Source organism: Oryctolagus cuniculus, chromosome 1 (assembly GCF_051225735.1).
Source record: "Oryctolagus cuniculus isolate XC-2025 breed Fujian yellow rabbit chromosome 1, ASM5122573v1, whole genome shotgun sequence".
In the NCBI taxonomy this organism is placed as follows: Eukaryota; Metazoa; Chordata; class Mammalia; order Lagomorpha; family Leporidae; genus Oryctolagus; species Oryctolagus cuniculus.
The window spans coordinates 236177501-236194551 of record NC_142867.1 but is presented as its reverse complement, the minus strand read 5'-3'; the positions used below and the strand labels follow the sequence as shown (position 1 = coordinate 236194551).

General features: G+C 69.0%; 1 protein-coding gene across 1 annotated transcript in view; it reads left to right on the top strand.

Annotated features, from left to right (window-relative positions):
* LOC149128925 (uncharacterized) overlaps positions 1–17051 on the top strand; it is a 64808-nt gene that overhangs the window by 47745 nt on the left and 12 nt on the right. The window contains exons 7-8 of the mRNA XM_089306787.1: positions 7060–7120; positions 15967–17051. The exon at positions 15967–17051 is cut by the window's right edge and continues 12 nt beyond it. Coding sequence (XP_089162913.1) covers positions 7060–7120; positions 15967–17047 — 1142 coding nt within the window. The 3' untranslated portion in view covers positions 17048–17051. The remainder of the gene's footprint in view (positions 1–7059; positions 7121–15966) is intronic.

The following is a 17051-nucleotide window of genomic DNA, read 5'->3' as shown; positions in this document are numbered from 1 at the left end:
GGAGGTCCGTGTTAGGTGGTCCCCAGAGGGCACTCAGCGCTGCATTCTAGAAGCAGCATCCTGGTTGCTGTGTGGGGAGGGGCTGGAGGAGGAGAAGCCACGGGCAGTGGCCACGGGGAGCTGACCACACGTCCAGGGCGGGGCTGCCACGGAGGGCGTGCAGCCCGCAGGGTCCCAGCGGCCCCGAGGCTCCCGACCTCGGCAGAGGGGCTGAGCCCTTGCAGCAAAGCCGACAGGCCCTGGGCGGTGCCACCGTTGCCGTGGGAGACACAGGGGGTGGGGGCGGGAGGGCTCCCCCCACCATCTCCAGGCTCCGGGAGGGCTCCCCCCCCCATCTCCAGGCTCTGAAGCCGTCCATTTGCCTGCTCTGCGGGTCAAGGCCAGGCACGGGCTCCAGGGGCCGGGGCCACCTGTGTCGAGGGGGGACGCTGAACCGCGCTGGGAGCCGCCCATGTGCAGGCCGCGTGCCCCCGGGGGCCCTGCGCTCGCTCCCCGGGGCCCCTCACGCCCTCCTTTCCGCCGGCCCCACACCCTCAGGGGCAGACGGGCATGAGCCCCACGCGGGGCCCTGCTGTGGCGTTGGCAATGGCCCAGAGCCCCTGCACAAGTCCCAGCCCCTCCCCCCGCCTCCAGGGTGCCCTCAGCCTCGGCCGGCGCCTGGGCCACTGCAGCCGGGCCGCGACGTCCACCCTTTGGGCTGAAGGGGGCCCTGGACAGGCCAGCGTGGGTCAGGGGTGAGGACACAGAGGCCTGGGGGCGGCACATACCCCGCAGCCAGCAGGTATCTGTCCAGGCTCCCAGGGGTCCTGGGGCCGGGCCCCAGCAGGGCCTCCCCTCACCCCGGTTCTGCGGCTTCGGGGGCCCCGAGTTACCACCCCCCTCAGCCGTGTCCGCCCCTCACTCCTCGAGCTAAGCCTTGGTGCCCCCGGGGATACCCCTCTGCCAAGGTGCAAACAGGCCTCACTCACAGCTGCCTGAAGTGAGAGAGTCCACGGAGGAACCAGGGCCACGGCTCCCCCAGACCACGGGTGACAGGGAGCGCCCTCCGCAGGCGCATTTCCCTTTTCACCCTGGCTGTCGGGAGGCTCGAGGACAACCACACGGCCCCCCAGCCCTGCCTTGCCGTGGCTTCGCTCTTCTTGGACGGTCACACCCCCGGGAACCTCCTCAGGTCACAGAAGGTGGAGGTGGGTCCACCCCTCGTCGGCTCAGACTCAGTCCACAGAGCTGCCCCCACAGGCCACGAGCTCCAGAGGTAGCAGGGGTGCCCAGCTAATGGGGGGCACTATATATCACGGTGGGAGGGAGAAGGCCCCAGGGAGGGACCAGTGAGGGATCAGGGCAGAGGCCACGCGCCAGGCCCCCAGCAGCCAGGGGGAAGGGCCCAGGGGACCTGGGTCTCAGGGCAGCCACGCCGCTGAGCCCAGCCGCGCTGCTCCGGGGACGCTGGGACCCAGCACGTGGGGCCCAGTGGCCAGGCCCGGCCCCGCTGCAGGACAGGCTGTGGGCTGGCCCTGGGGACAGAGCGGCCACCTGGCCCCTGCCAACAGGGAAAGCAGCTAGTATCTGCGTCGTGGCAGGCAGCCTGGGGGGCTGTGTCCCCAGGCCTCGGCTGCCAGCCGCCCATTACAGCGCAGGGCCGGCCCTCGCCACGCCCCGGCCGAGGCCCTCCGTGCTGGCCCCTCACAGGGACCCGGCGTCGGGGTCGGGGCCCTGGCTGGGGTGAGCCCAGCTGGCCCTTTAAGAAGCCGGGGCTGCCGCTGGCTGGCGCAGCCCTGGGTTGGCCCAGAGCGCAGACGGACGGGCACGTTCCGGATCCTTCTGGAAGGCCGAGTTGGAGAGGAGACAAAATGTTCCCGCGCCGCGTGGTAAACAAGCCCAGAGTGTTTTGAAAGCTTCTGCCGATACAAAGGGCTGGGGAATCAATGCAAGGATTGCAAAAGGGGGCGCCCAGCTGTGCCGGGAGACGGGGCGGGGGGGCTGCCGGGCCCCGCTCCAGGTGGATCTGTGTTGGCGTGTGTTGGCGTGTGTGCGTGTGTGCGTGTGTGCGCATGCGGCTGTGTGTGTGCTCACGCGTGTGTGTGTGTGTGGCCGGGCGTGCAGACAGGACTCGCGCACAAATCCACGGGCACGTCGGAGGCCCTGGTGTGTGCACCGTGGGAGCCCGTGGCTGCCGGGTGTGTGCGCAACACACTGTTCACGCGTGTGGGCGCAGCCGCTCCCGCCCCAGCACGCAGCTGAGAGAAGCCCGGGTTGGCGCCATCCTGGGCCCAGGCTGCCAAGCCCGCCCCACCCCGGGGCCCGGAGAGGCAGAGCCCGGCTCCCTGCACGGCCCCGGGCCCGGCGTCGGAGGCGGCGTCTGGCCAGGGTTCGCCATGGGGCCAGTCTCCCCGCGCACCCAGGACGGATCCACGCTGTGCTGACGGCACTGAGGGCGCGGGGAGCCCCAGCAGGCATCACTCCAGCCCTGGGGTGGTGTGGCCTCCACGCGTCCCAGGTGCCAAGGCCTGGCTCTGCCTGCCCCCGTGCTTGGCCCTGCCCGCCCTGGTGGCTGGGCCGGAAGTGAGCGTGGTAGAGAGGGGGCCTGGTGCCCGCAGCCTGCCGCTCCCCCCACTGCAGGCGCCCCACCCCCGCCCCCTGGGGCCCCGGGCTCGCGGCCAGGCGTGGGCTCCACCTTCAGCGCTGCTGGGAGCCGGGCAGCCGAGGCTGAGGCGCGTCCTCCGGAGGCCCGCTGGGGAGCTGGGGGCCAGGGAGCCAGCGCTGGGCCAGCCAATGCCAGGGCTGCCAGGCCGTCCGCCCCTCCGGCTCCTGGTGGCTGCCTGGGGGAGTCCCCGGCAGGGCCGCACCTCTGGCCTCCTGTGTGCCAAAACCAGCAAGAAACCACAGGGCCCCGTGGATCCACTCCCCAAAGCGCCCGGCGGGACAGGCTGGGCGCGGTCTGGCTGCCCAAGCCCGCAGGACACTCGGTACAGCCGGGCCCCGCTCTGCCAGCACCTCAGTCCTGGTCTTCCCGGGAAAGCGAGGCCCCAAGCAGGGCGCCAGCCTGGCTGGCCTCCCTCCCACGGCCTGGGCTCCCCCCGGGGCAGGGCCCGGCTCCCCGGCCCACTGGGGGCACCCTGGAGGCTGCAGACCTAGCCTGGCCGGCTCTGCCCCCTCCCCACCACCCAGGCGCCAGGCGCAGGCTCCTGGAGGCTTCAAGGTCACGTGGTCGGGAGAGAGGCCGGCTCGAACCCAGGGTCTGCGCCTCTCTCGAAGGGCTGGGTCCCCAGGTCACCAGGACTCTGCTACCTGGCTCCCCAGGGAACAGGGCCCCAACACGGAGCAGCAGGGCCAGGGCCGTGCGGTGCGGGCCGGGCGCCTCCAAGCCTCCCCCCACCCAGGCCTGGGAAGGGAGGAGGGGTCTGGCTGGAACAGGCAGGGGGTGACGAGGGGCACTCCAGCTCCTCGGGGCCCAGGCGAGGTGGGGGGGCACAGGTCCTCAGGAGCCCCCAGGACCACACAGTGTCCCCAGAGCGGGAAGGGGCCGCCCTCCCCAGAGCCGGAGCGCCAGCCGTGCTGCGCTGGTGGGCATGGACACTGCACATGGACGCAGCTCCCCAGACGAAGACGCTCGGGGCCTGTGAGGGAGAAGCAGGGAGGTGTGGTCCTGGGGACCCAACGCGGGGCAGGCGGGGGCCGCCACGGGGGGCTGGGGGCGGGGGCCCCGTCTGCTCCCCTCACCACATCGGACCTCAGGCTTGCAAGGGTCAGGGTCTAAGGGACCAGGCCGGGAAGGGGCCGCTGTCGCTGCCTCTGGCCCTGCACTGTGGAATGGGCGGGCACATATGCAGGCCACGCCCCCAGTGGCTGCCCCTGCATCGCCTGAGACCCCCTCCCAACTTCCCGCTGCACCCCGGGAGCCAGAAGCAGGCATAGGTCCGTGTCACCCAAAGGGAGAGGCACGTTTGGGGAGCGAGGTGGGCTTGGGGGGCTTGGCGGGCTTGGGGGGCCGGGCAGGCACTGGTGACGCGGCTTCACGCCGCCCAGGGCTCCGACACCACGTGGCCCAGGCCCTTTGCTCAGGCAGCAACCATAGCGCTGGCATCCGGGGGCCTCTGGCACCCCTGGGGCCGCCTGGGCCTCCCCCACGCCCAGGACGAAGAGCTCCAGGGGGTCAGCCCGGCTGAAGGACAGAGCTAAGAGGGACACAGAGGGGACACAGCCCCCTGGGGCGACCCCCGGGCCGCTGGGTGATGCCGGTGGGGTTCAGGGCACACGGGCGACTGCCCTGCCGGGCTCCCGGCTGCCCAGGGCGGAAGTGCTGAGGCGGCTTCACCCCCCTTCCCCGGCTCAGCTCCCCTGCCTGGGCCTCCTGCCAGGGGGCGTGCGGGTGGTCTGGGCGGCCGCAGAGTCCCCCTCCCCAGAACCAAGGCTGCAGGGGACAGGGACCCACCCGGCCGCACAGGATTGGCCAGGATCCCCGGGGTCTGGACAGGGCCCAGGGCGAGAGGGGGAGGCCGAGCGTCCTCGCCCCCGGAAACATCCCTGGGTCGTGGGACTCCGGGCGTCGTCTGCGGGGGCAGAGAGGGGTCTGGCAGAGGCCCGGGGCGGAGGTCACGGGCCCCACATTCCGCGCTAATTGGCCGCGTGCACTCCCGGACAGCCGCCTGCCGCCCGGCCCGGCTCTGCACACACGCACGCACCCCCACGTGCAGGCTGGGGGGAGCCGGCCAGGAGACACGCACGCTGCGAGGGCTCAGAGCCCAGGGCCAGGAGCCGCCTCTGCCGGAGCCAAGCAGTGCGACAGGGACACCGGCCCCCAGCTGACCGCGCGTCCCCGGGGGATTGCCCAACGGGCCTGGCGCAACGTTCCCAACCCCGGCGCCTCCAGCCCCCGCCTCCCAGACCCCCTGCAGCTCCCGAGGGTCAAGGGTCCCTGGAAGAGTGGAGCTTCCCGTGCAGAGCTGGCTTGGGGCCCAGCCGCTTCTCCGTCCAAGAACGGTCCCCGGATGTCCCTCGCTTGTCCCCAGGAATTAGGGAAAAGCCAAGCCCAACCCGCCCCTGCCCCCACCCCCACCAACACACCAGCTAAAGGCTCCGTGGCCTCCCCCAGATGCCCAAAAATGCAGCTCCAACTTCCGGGAAGTTGTGGGTCAGGCCCCCGCGAGCGCCCACTCCTCACTCCACCCCACCCGGCAAAAGGCACGACCAGCAGCCTCCCCCCGCCCGGCCTCCCTCGCATCTCTCCCTGCCCTGCGGAATCCCCGCGTGTTGCCGAGGGCCAGGCCCGGCCCCAGTCATGCCCTGACTACTCCAGGATGGCCGTCGCACGTCCCATTTCACAGGAAAGAAAACCGAGGGTGTTAGCACCCCTCCTCCCTGGTGCCAGGCCTGAGCAAGCTTGGCCCCGCCCACCCCCTGCCTCAGCCCCTCCTCTGAGCAGCCTGGCCCAGGCCACGAGGCCCCAGGGACTGCAGACCCGGCACAGGCTAACAGCACTGGGCAGCAGAGGCCAGGTGGGCTGGACCCACTGTGGCCTGGGCCTCTCTGGGTCTCTTGGAGCCACAGTCATGCTGGCACGTAGGACAGCCGTGGCAAGGGTTCCCCCCTCCCCACGGGGCTCTGGCAGGGGGCACCTCAGATGAGGGCCCCCCATTGCCGAGAGGCCCCAAATTCTGGGTCCATTGCCCTGGAGGGTCCCCTATGACCCAAGGGGCTTCCCACCTCAGCACCCGTCTTCCAGGGCACCTGCTCGGCCTCTGGCCGGCTGAGCCGCCCGCCTCGCCTGGGCGTCCAGGGGCGGGCCAGGCCCACGGCACGGCAGTCAGCTGCCCCTGGGAGCCCGGGGGTCTCGTCTGTAAGTGGGAATGGGGCACACGGGGAGGGGCAGCCCTGCCCCCTGGGATGCTGGCCCGGCCTCTGCCAGCCCCCAGCCTGCAGACTCCCCCGCCCAGGAGGGTGGGGTCCCTGTGGTTGCGTCCCCCTGCTGTGCCCGTGGTGGGCGGGGCCGGTCTCTGGGCCCCCTTCCCGCACACTGCACTGGTTACCACGGAAGCCACGAAGGAGGGTTCGGGGGTGCTCCCGAGTCCGACACCGCTGCCCTCCCGCGCGGCCCAGCTCGGGGCGCGTCCAGGCCAGCTGACCGGCCAGCCCGTGGCAACGTGGCTAGTTAAAAGTTTTATTGATCGAACACAATGGAGTGTGGGTAGTGAAAGTTCTCCTGATGTAACCCACTTTCTCTTAATGGGTGACGGCAGACACTCAAGTTTCCCTGTTAAAGCAGCGTTAGGACAATTTAATAGCTCATAAAACTTTATGGTCCCAGCTGAAGTCAGAGCGATAGCTCCGGCCGCCCAGCGATCGCTCGCCGAGCGTCTCGGGTCTGTCTGCTCGCCCGTTTATTGGGGCATTAGCATCTCCTCGGCTGCGCGCTGGGGGGGGGGGGGGCGCGAGATGTGGCGCTCCCGTCTCGAACACACGAGGCTCGGCGAGCTGGCTGACCCCGGCTTCACCCAACCCCGTGGTGGCAGCCCAGGCAGGCGGCTCTGACCAGGCCACAGCCACGCCGTGGGACCAGCCGGGACCCAGGGGAGGCCATTAGGCGTCACGACCTAGTAATTTACGAAGGACCTACTGTGTGCGTGCTCCAGGGACGGGGGCCACGGAGAACCAGGGCAGGGCTCAGCCACCACAGCCACAGCCACAGCCGGTGGGAGGGCGTGGCCCCTCCTTGCCTGGCTCCTGACAGAGGCGGGGCTCAGGCTGGGGGTCCTGGGCTGGGCCGGGTTCCAGGCGTTGAGTGGAAGCGGCGGGAGAACCCGGTCTCCCCATCTGTGAGAGGGGGCCCCACCAGCACCTACGTTGTGCGTGGGGTCGGTGTGTGGCTGCCGAGACGTGGAACCAGAGAGAAAGAGGCTGCTGGGACCCCAGGAAGCCGGACGTGGGCGGCCCCAGCTTCCCCACTCCGAGAAGGGAGGAGCAGCGCCCAGGCAAAGCCAGGGGCACGCAGGTGCAGGGGAGCGGGCACAGGGAGCACCCCGAGGTCCGGCCACGGCTGACCGGGTGACCGGGGCGATGCAGCCGCCCACGGAACCTCAGGAGCCTGGTCAGCACGGCACCGGGGAAGGCCACAGGGTGCGGGGTGGGGGTGGGGGCCAGAGCGGGGTGCAGGGAGGAGCAGCCCTCGCAGGCTGGGGTTGCCTCCTGGGGGATGCGGGTGGGCCCCGGGGGTAGACGAGGTGTGGCTCCGGGTGGGTTTCAGCTCCACAGCATCAGGCCCGACCCGGGGAGGAAATGCATCCTGGGAGCACACGACTCTGACCCAGACCCCACGCACCCTGCGCCCCCTGGGGCAGCGTGGAGCCTGGCGTGGCCAGTGCCCAGCCGACCCGGCCAGCAGGAGGACAGGCAGGCTGGCGCATGCACAGTGCCGAGAAGGCCGAGTTCAAGCGGAGATTCTGGCGGGGTGGGGGTGGGGCGGCACAGGGCATTCGTTACCACAGCTAAGGCAGCTCGGCTCGGCGAGAGGCTACTGCCCGGAGGAAGGCCCACCGTGGCCCAGCAGCCACACACGTGGCCCCTGGGGGGTTAATCTGGGCTCCCAAGTCTCAGCACCGCCCACCCCCGAGAGCGGGCCCTGCCAGCCGCCCCGACCTGGCCCCCTGGGCTTCTGCCTGCGGGGTGGGGGGAGAAAGGACATGGAGAGGCCACAGAACCTTTGTCTCCTGCCACGTGGAGGCACCGGGCGCAGCGGGGCAGCAGCAGGTGCCAGAGGACAAAGGGGGGGAACCACTCGGTGCCGCTGGACTGACCCCGCTGGCCACGGGCGCAGGGTCTGCTCTGGACACCGCAGTGGGGAGACCTCACCTGGCCAGCGAGAAACACGCCCGCCAAGCGGGAGGCACCGAGCATCATGGGAAAGCCTGTGCCTGCCCCCCCACCGCCCCGCCCCCACTCCGTCCCCGTCCTGTGGCCAGAGCTCAGCCCTTCCCGGCCTGCCTGCTCCTGGTCCCCTTTCCTCCAAGGGGCATGTTGCGTGTGTGTGTGTGTGTGGGGGGGTGTTTGTGTGACCTTCGACCTTCCCAGAGCTGTTTTGAGCTCACAGCCAAGTTCCCAGGAAGACAAAGACCCCTGCACCCCGAGGGGTGACTTCCTGATGCCCCGCCCCCGACGAGAGCCGGCCAGTGAGGACACTGCTGGCCGGGTCATGGGAGTCGCACGCCAGCTCCCGGCTCTGGCTCGAGCCAAGGACAAGCGCCCAGCATCCCCAGCTGGGGTCCAAACCTCGCTCCCTGCCATCCCCTCCCCAGAGCCCCCAGCCACCGCATCCCTGCCTCGTCCCCCTGCCCCCCAGCAGGCGAGGACTGCTTGTTGAGTGACAGGTGAGGGTGGAGGTGGCCGGGCACCGTGACCCACACACCTGAGCCGCTCTGTGACGGCTTCCCATGGGGACAGCCACCCCCGGCCACCGGGGCGGTGCCCCTCCCATCACTGCCGCCCACCCACGCAGTCACTGTCCACACGGCCTCCGTAGCTCCCGTCCGCTTCCCCCGCGGGCAGGCACGAAGACCCTGGAGTGCAGGAGCCGACGCTTGCTAGGAGATCCCAGCAGCTCTGTGTCGGGGGCGGCCGCGACACGCCCGCCACTCTGCAAGGTGGGGCTCCCGCCCCCACTCCGCTGCTGGGGAAACTGAGGCTCCTCCGCGCCCCCCCCCGCCTCCTCCTCCGTCATCGGCTCAGGCACCGCATGGCTTTTCCCTCCCAAGCCTGGTTGCTGCGGATGCAGAATGAAAAATGAGCCAATAACCCGGCAAACCAGAGCAAGTCGGTGCGCGGCGAGGGCGGGGCGCGGTCCCAGCCAGAGTGGACAGGGCACCGAAAGGAGACAGGGCTTGCCCCCAAGGAGACAGCCGGCCCTGCCCCCCTCCAACATTTTTGCTTTTCTGCCCCCGGCTTCTGGGCCTGCCAAACGGGAGTTGGTGAGCGCCGGCGCCCAGAGCGAGAGAGCACCTGGAGCACTGGCACCAGGCACAGCCAAGAACACAGTGCCGCCCCGCTTGTCAGAGGCCGGGCCTGGGCTCTGGGGGCAGGAGGGAGCTGGTGGGAGCTGTGGAACACGGCCCTCCCTGGGAAACGGGGCAGGGCACGGGGAGGCACGCCGAGCTCCCGATCCCGGCGGGGGGCGTCCTGGGAGGGCAGGGGAGGGTTAAAACCGCCTGGGTAGAGACGATGCGCCACCCAGACTACCCCCAGGGCCTCTCCCCGCCCCCACCCACCCCCAGCCTGCGCCCACCAGAAGGAGCCCCGAAGCTGCCAACCACGCCGAGTGGGTGGGCGACAGCCGGGCTGGCAGAGCCCCCTCCCCAGGTCCGCCAGAGGCAGAGGCAGAGGCAGGAGCCACCGCTGGGATGTGGCTCCTGGAACCCAGCTGGACGCCATGGGGGGACTCTGGGCAGCAAAGGGAGGGCCACAGCTTGACCGTGTCAAAGGGCTGGGGTCTCTGAGCCCCGGTGACTCCCTGTGCCGCGGACAGACGGTTCAGAGGGGAGCCCGGCGGTGCCCGCTGTCGTGAGCCCCCACCCGTCTCCCCCGTGTGAGCTCTGAGCTGCTTCTGTTCTGCGTGTTGGTTTTTTTTATCTTTGAAGGCATCAAACTAAGAGTTCCCTGGCTTTTTTAAAAAATATTTTATTATTATTATTTTAAAGCTTTATTTTATGTATTTGAAAGAGTGACAGAGTAGAGACAGAGAGAGAGATTTTCCATCCGCTGGTTCATTCCCCAGATGGCTGCAACGGCAGGAGCTGCGCCGATCCAAAGCCAGGAGCTTCTTCCGGGTCTCCCACGCGGGTGCAGGAGCCCGAGGACCTGGGCCATCTTCTACTGCTTTCCCAGGACGTAGCAGAGAGCCGGATCGGAAGAGGAACAGCCGGGACTAGAACCGGCGCCCATGTGGGATGCCGGAGCTTCAGGCCAGGGCTTTCACCTGCTGCACCACAGCGCCAGCCCCTGTTGGTTTTTTTAAAGCATCGTTTATCTGGAGCATGGAACTCTGGCGCCTGGCACCAGCCCCAGCCCAGCCTGCCCTGTCCACCAGCCTGGCCCCAGCTTCCCCTGGTGGAGCCCGGGAGCCTCTGTGGTCACCCGGGAAGCCCAGCAGGGCTGCTGGCCTCGTCCCAGCCCCGGCAGGTGCTCAGGCGCGGGCCGGGAGCGCTCACCACTGCCTGGCCCGCGCCTCCCCAGGTGAGCCCCGCCCCTGGCGTGTGCACTGCTCTCTGGGCGTTCCAGGCAGCGTCTGCCTTGTTTGGTTTGGAACTCAGCACCCGAGAAAGTCACGCCCCAGAGAAACCAACCCCTCGGGGGTGACCGCCTGGCACACCTGGCCCCGGCGCCACTCCTGCACCTGCAGCTGGGCCGGGTGCTGGGACGTCCCCTTGGCGTTTTATTATTGCTGTCCTGTGTGAGACGTCGCACTGCTGCCTTCACTTCTGGTCACTGAGAGCCACGGGGGCACCTGGCGGCCCCGGCGGGCCCCGTCTCCGGCAGGGCTGCCCCTGGGTGAGCACCTCCCCGGTGGGGCTGGGCGGGCCGCTCCTGCAGGCTGGGCCTCTGTTTCCCGGCTGCAGGTTGTCCTGGCCCCCTGCTGCCCTGTGCGGGGCTGGGGGGGGCAGGGGGGGAGCCTGGGGGCTGCCTGCGCCCTTTGAGGGGAAGGAACCCAGTGACAGCGCCAGTCCAGACTGGACAAGAGAACACACATCGGAGATCGAGGACCACAGCGTTCGGATTCGGGGGCAGAGACCGCCCCGCCCCAGCCCCTGGGTGAGTGAGTGTGTGTGTCAATGCATCTTATGGGGGGCGGCCGAGACAGCCAAGGCGCCCTCCCGCTCCGGGCTGCTGGGATCCTTGCTGAGGGACCCTGGCTGTGCGGGAGGGGCCGTGGTCCCAGCCTTCCAGCCCCAGACGCTCCCGGCCCCTGCTTGGGGGCGGCCACCCGGGCCATTGTCTCCCAGGCTAGGGAAGCCCCAGAGGCAGACCTGGGGGTGGGGCCCCTGGGTCCCAGCTCTCCTGGGCTCTGTGGCAGCAGCAGCCCCAGGTCCAGCGAGGGACAAAGGAAGCGACAGGGCGTGAGGCCCTGCTGGACGCTGTGTCCCGAGCGGTCGGAGGCTGGGGCGGCTTTTGTGTGCGGTCGGTTGGCACCTCTGATGGACGCCCGCTCCTGTAGCCAACCCCATCCCCCCATCCCGAGCCTGGCCCCTTCGGCCATTCCACGGTTCCCCACGCACTGGCCGCCCTGATCCAGCCCGGCTGGCTGGTGCCGGAGTCTCTTCCCGACCGAGTCGTGTCCCCGCAGTAGGGACTGGCGGCCCCTTGGCACCCATCGCCGGGTTGGCCTGGCCAAGTTCTACCGGGTGGTTTCTCCATAGCCCTGCGCGGAAACAAAGCCCCTTGCACCTGGAGCCCCGGGTGCCGGCATCCAGGCCGCCCTGAAGAGTCTGGGGGAGAACACGGCTCGGCCACCAGCTCGGCGCCAGCCCAGCGGCCCCGGCTCCCACACTGGGGCTGCTGAGGCCCCCCGGAGGCTGACTCCCTGTGTCCAGGGCCTTTTGTAGGTGGGGTGGGGAGACCTGGGGTCCTGAGGGGGCCTGGGGGTGGCTGCCGCTCCTCTGACCCCCGCCAGGGCACTGCTCCCTCCCGGCCCCTGTAGCGGGGACTGGAGTGGGAGGTAGCCGGCCGGCCCTGTCTCCTCCCCGACAACTCCAGTCCCTGAGGGCGGGGGCGGCTGGGCCGGGAGGACAGGGTGGAGGTGGGCGGGCGGGGACCGAGCCGCCCGCTGCCCTTGCGTCCCCTCTACCCGCCAGCCTGGAGATCACTCAGGCCCCGATATGATCGCCGTGGGACAGGCGGAAATTGGAACGTCCCCGGTGCTTGATCGAGCCGGGCTGCCAGCCGCGGCCGCAGGGACATTAGAAGCCGGCGTAATGGCCCTCATTCCGCTCCCTCACAGCCCCTTGACCTTGGGCAGCTCGGGAGCCCGGTGCTGTTTTAATGAAAAATCAGGAGTTAGGGAAATGGGCAGGGCTGGTGGGGAGGGCCTGGGGACCCCCGGAGAGACAAAGAAATCCCCACCTCCGGCGTGCTCCAACCAACCGGTGATGAGGGAGTGGAGGGACCCCCACCCCCACCCCCACCAGGGGACCCTCCGGGACCAGGGACCCTCCTCAAACCTCCCACCCAACCCCCACCCAGCCCCCAAACCCACTTGACAGAGCCCTCGGGAGACCGGGGCTGACCACAGCTCTCTGCAGGGAACCAGGCCTGGCTCCCTCCTGAGGGCCCGGCAGGGAGGCCGGACTGGGGTCTGCAGCTCACCGCGCACATGGCGGTGGGTGCTGGGGGCACGCGGGGAGTCGGGGCAGGGCGGTGGGCACTGGGGGGAACGTGGGGAGTGGGGGCAGGGCGGTGGGCGCTGGGGGGACGCGGGGAGTCGGGGCAGGGCGGTGGGCGCTGGGCAGGGTGGTGGGTGCAGGGGCATGCAGGGAGTCGGGGCAGGGCAGTGGGTGCTGGGGGGACGCGGGGAGTCGGGGCAGGGCGGTGGGCACTGGGGGGACGCGGGGAGTCGGGGCAGGGCGGTGGGCGCTGGGGGCACGCGGGGAGTCGGGGCAGGGCGGTGGGTGCTGGGCAGGGCGGTGGGTGCAGGGGCATGCAGGGAGTCGGGGCAGGGCGGTGGGTGCTGGGGGGACGCGGGGAGTCGGGGCAGGGCGGTGGGCGCAGGGGGCACGCGGGGAGTCGGGGCAGGGCGGTGGGCGTAGGGGCACGTGGGAAGGGCGCCCCTGCTCCCAGGCCCAGCCTCTGTCGCGGCTCCTCCCTCACCCGCGTCCCCGAGGGAGCACCGGGACGGTGGTGCTCGCCTGGGCTGCCTCGTCCCCCACGCCCTCCCAGGCCTCCCGTGAGCTCCCTGCTCGGAGCTGTGCTCAGAGGCGCCCCTCTCCCAGGGGACCCAGACCCCATGTCCCAGACACGGGAACCCCACGGGTGTTCCCCATGGAAATGCAGGCCCCGAGCCGGGCTGTATCAGCACACCCGGAGGCCTGCACACCTGCACCCTGCACAGCTGCCTGCACCCTGCACCCTGCACACCTGCACCCTGCACCCTGCACACCTGCACCCTGCACCCTACACACCTGTACCCTACACCCTGCACCCTGCACACCTGTACCCTGCACACCTGCACCCTGCACACCTGCCTGCACCCTGCACCCTGCACACCTGTACCCTGCGCACCTGCCCCTGCACACCTGCACCCTGAACCCTGCACACCTGCACCCTGCACACCTGCCCCTGCACACCTGCACCCTGCACACCTGCACCCTGCACACCTGCCTGCACCCTGCACCCTGCACCCTGCACACCTGCACCCTGCACACCTGCCCCTGCACCCTGCACAGCTTGCTGGGGACAGGCAGCCCTGCACTGAGGCCACTGGAGAAGCCAACGCCCAGTGACGGTGGCCAGCAGCTGCTCCTGGGCCGCCCAGTCTGGACAGCGCCCTCCCGGCAGCGGGCCTGGGAGGCGGGGCTTCCTCACCCCCACTTTGGAGGGCAGAGGCACAGAGAGGCACAGAGACTTTGTCAAGGCCACACAGCTGCCAGGTGGTGGAGCCGGCTGCAAAGCCAGAGTTCACCCTCGCCGGCTCTCCTGCCGCCGCTCCCTCCTTCGCAGGGGGTGAGGGAGGGACGGCGGCCGCTCGCTGTGCTTGTGGCAGAGCGCCTGGGGCCAGCGCACGGCTCCGGCTCCGGCTCCAGCTCCCGTCGGGACCCAGGAGGCAGCAGGCGATGGCTCAAGTAATTGGGTCCCGGCTGCCCACAAGGGAGAGCGGGTTGAGCTCCGGGCTCCCAGTTCTGGCCTGGCCCAGCCCCAGTCACGCGGCTATTGTGGGGTGAGCAAGCTGTGGTAGCTCTGCGCGTGTGTGCCTGTGTGTGCGTGAGTGTGCGTGTGTGTGTGTGAGTGTGCGTGTGTGTGTGCGTGTGTGCATGTGTGTGCGTGAGTGTGCGTGTGTGTGTGCATGTGTGTGCGTGTGTGCATGTGTGTGCATGAGTGTGCGTGTGTGCATGTGTGTGCCTGTGTGTGCGTGAGTGTGCATGTGTGCCTGTGTGCCTTGTGTGCGTGTGTCCCTATGTGCGTGTGCATGTGTGTGTGCCTGTGTGTGTGCACCTGTGCCTGTGTCTCTGTGTGTCTGTGTGTGTGCATGTATGCATGTGTATGTGTGCCTGTGTGTGTCTGTGTGTGCCTGTGTCTCTGTGTGTGTCTCTGTGTGTGTGCATGTGTGTATGTGTGCATGTGTGTGTGTACCTGTGTCTCTGTGTGTGTCTCTCTGTGTGTGTGTGCATGTGTGTATGTGTGTGTGCATGTGTGTGCATGTGTATGTGTCTCTGTGTGTGCGTGTGTGTGCATGTGTGTCTGTGTGTGCATGTGCGTGTCTGTGTGTGTCTCTGTGTGTGTCTGTGTGTGTGCATGTATGCGTGTGTATGTGTGCGTGTGTGTGTGTGTGCATGTGTATGTGTCTCTGTGTGTGCGTGTGTGTGCCTGTGTGTGTCTGTGTGTGCCTGTGTCTCTGTGTGTGTCTCTGTGTGTGCCTGTGTGTGCATGTGTGTATGTGCATGTGTGTGCATGTGTATGTGTCTCTGTGTGTGCGTGTGTGTGCATGTGTGTATGTGTGCGTGCGTGTGTGCATGTGTGTGCATGTGTATGTGTCTCTGTGTGTGTCTCTGCGTGTGCGTGTGTGTGCATGTGTGTATGTGTGCATGTGTGTGTACCTGTGTCTCTGTGTGTGCCTGTGTGTGCATGTATGCATGTGTGTGTGTGTGCATGTGTGTATGTGTGTGTGTATGTGTGTGCCTGTGTCTCTGTGTGTGCGTGTGTGTCTCCTCCCTCTCTCTCTCTCTAACTCCATGGTTGTCTCTTCTCTCTCTGCTTCCTGAAGACATTCTAAAATTTAAAAAAAGCAAAGTTCGGGAAAGCCCCTTGTTCCCGAAGGGACCACTGAGGTGGGGGTGAGGCTGTGTCCAGGGGACACGGCTGCGCCCCGCTCCCTCCGTAGCCCCGGTGCCCCGCTCGGCCCGGCGCCTGCTCTCCTAAGAGGTGAGACCCCTCCTGGAGCAGCCGCAGGGCCGGGGCGGTGGGGGGGCAGGTACAGGGGGGGCCGGGCCACGTAACACCGGCGCCCAACAACCCCGGAGAGAACTCTGCAGGGGGCCTCCTGCCGCGCCCCGCCCTCGCGCCCCGCCCCTCCCCTGCCAGGCACTGCCAAGTCCTTGGGGGTCTCTATGATGGATTGATCTGACTTGATTTGAAAGGCAGAGTGGAGACAGATCCTCCACCGGCTGGTTCACGCCCCAGGCGGCCACAACAGCCAAGGCTGGGCCGGGCCAGGCCGAAGCCGGGACAGGAGCCCCATCCAACCTCTGGGCTCCTAAATCACTCCCCACACAGGGCACGGCCGGGTCAGCCTCTGCCGGGGATGAGCTGCAGCCACACCGGCCAGCTGGGCTGTGCCCTTGGCTCGTTCCCGCCGCGGTGCTCAGCGGGGACCATGCTGCTGCCCACCCCGCCCTGGGGGGCTCGGGACAGAGGGAGGAGGGCGAGGGCTCCCGTGGGGGGAGCAGGGGCCTCTGTGTCCGGAGCCAGACCCTTCCTCCCGCTCTGGGCCCGGGGTGGGGCAGGACTCCCCAGGGAGTGGGGGGACTGGGCCGAGATGGGGTCTGTGGGGGTGTCCCCCAGGGTGGGGGGGCGGGTGGCCCCGGCACCGGCACTGGCAGGCCCATCGGAAAGTGCCGAGTCAGCATCTGCAGGGCTCGCTGCGTGAGGTGACGCTGGGAGGGGGCTGGGTTTCCGAGCCCACCGGGGACACCCATTCCAGCGGGGCCCGCACTCCGTCTGGCCTGGGGGCTCCCGGAACCTGCAGGAGAGACTCAGACACGGCCGGGATGGGAGTGACCGTGGGGGCCCCCCGACCACGGGCGGCACAGGGACATCTGCAGGAACCACACGGCGCACAGCTGCCAGCCGGCCTGCCCGCACCCGGGGCTCGCTGCCTCCCTGCACACGGCACCGGTCGCAGCACGGGAGGTGCAGGTTTTGGCTAAGGACCCCACCTGGGACACGGGGAAGCCCGTCCCCTGGGCCAGGGCACGGTCAGCAGTGGACGGAGCCGGGTCAGCCTGACCCCCACCCCCCCGAGCCCCTACAGGCTGTGAGCCCTGAAGCCCAGCGCCCCCAGGGTGGCGACTGGCAGTCGTCCCATGGCGGGGGGTGGTCTCTCCAGCACCCCCACCCCAGAGCCAGTCACTCCCCTCCTGCAGGGGCAGCCAGGAGACCGTCTGTGGTCCCGACCCCTGAGCCTCGCCCCCAGCCCCACCGTGACCCTGCAGGAAGCTGGGGCCCTGTCCCCGCCCCATGCCCGAGGTGGGGGCACAGCTGGCCAAGTTCAGAGGCTGCCACTGAGCCGTCAAGGGCTCAGACCACCCCCGGATGGGGGGCAAAGGGTCTCCTTGCTGTGACTGGAGGACAGCGCTGGGCCGGCGACGTCCTCTCCCACAGGGCCCGATGCCATCCCGGGAGTCACGCGGGCACCACGACACCGGCCCCACGCTGGGCCACAGAGAAGCAGTCACAGTGTTCGCCCACCGCACGGGGCGGAGCGGGAACATCAGAGCCTGAGCTGGCCGAGGCTGGGCGGGCTGAGGGCACCGGGGGCAGGGGGCAGGTCCTCCACGGAAGGAGCCCAGCAGAGATGCCCTTGTGTGCTGGCGCTGCGGTGCCAGAATCCCATAGGGGCACCGGTTCCAGTCCCAGTTGCCCCTCTTCCCACCCAGCTCTCTGCTGTGGCCTGGGAAAGCAGTGGAAGATGGCCCAGGTCCTTGGGCCCTGCACCCGCGTGGGAGACCCAGAAGAAGCTCCTGGCTCCTGGCTTCAGATCAGCGCAGCTCCGGCCATTTGGGGAGTGAACCAGCGGATGGAAGACCTCTCTCTCTCTCTCTCTCTCTCTGACTCTGTACCTCTGCCCTTCAAATAAAGAA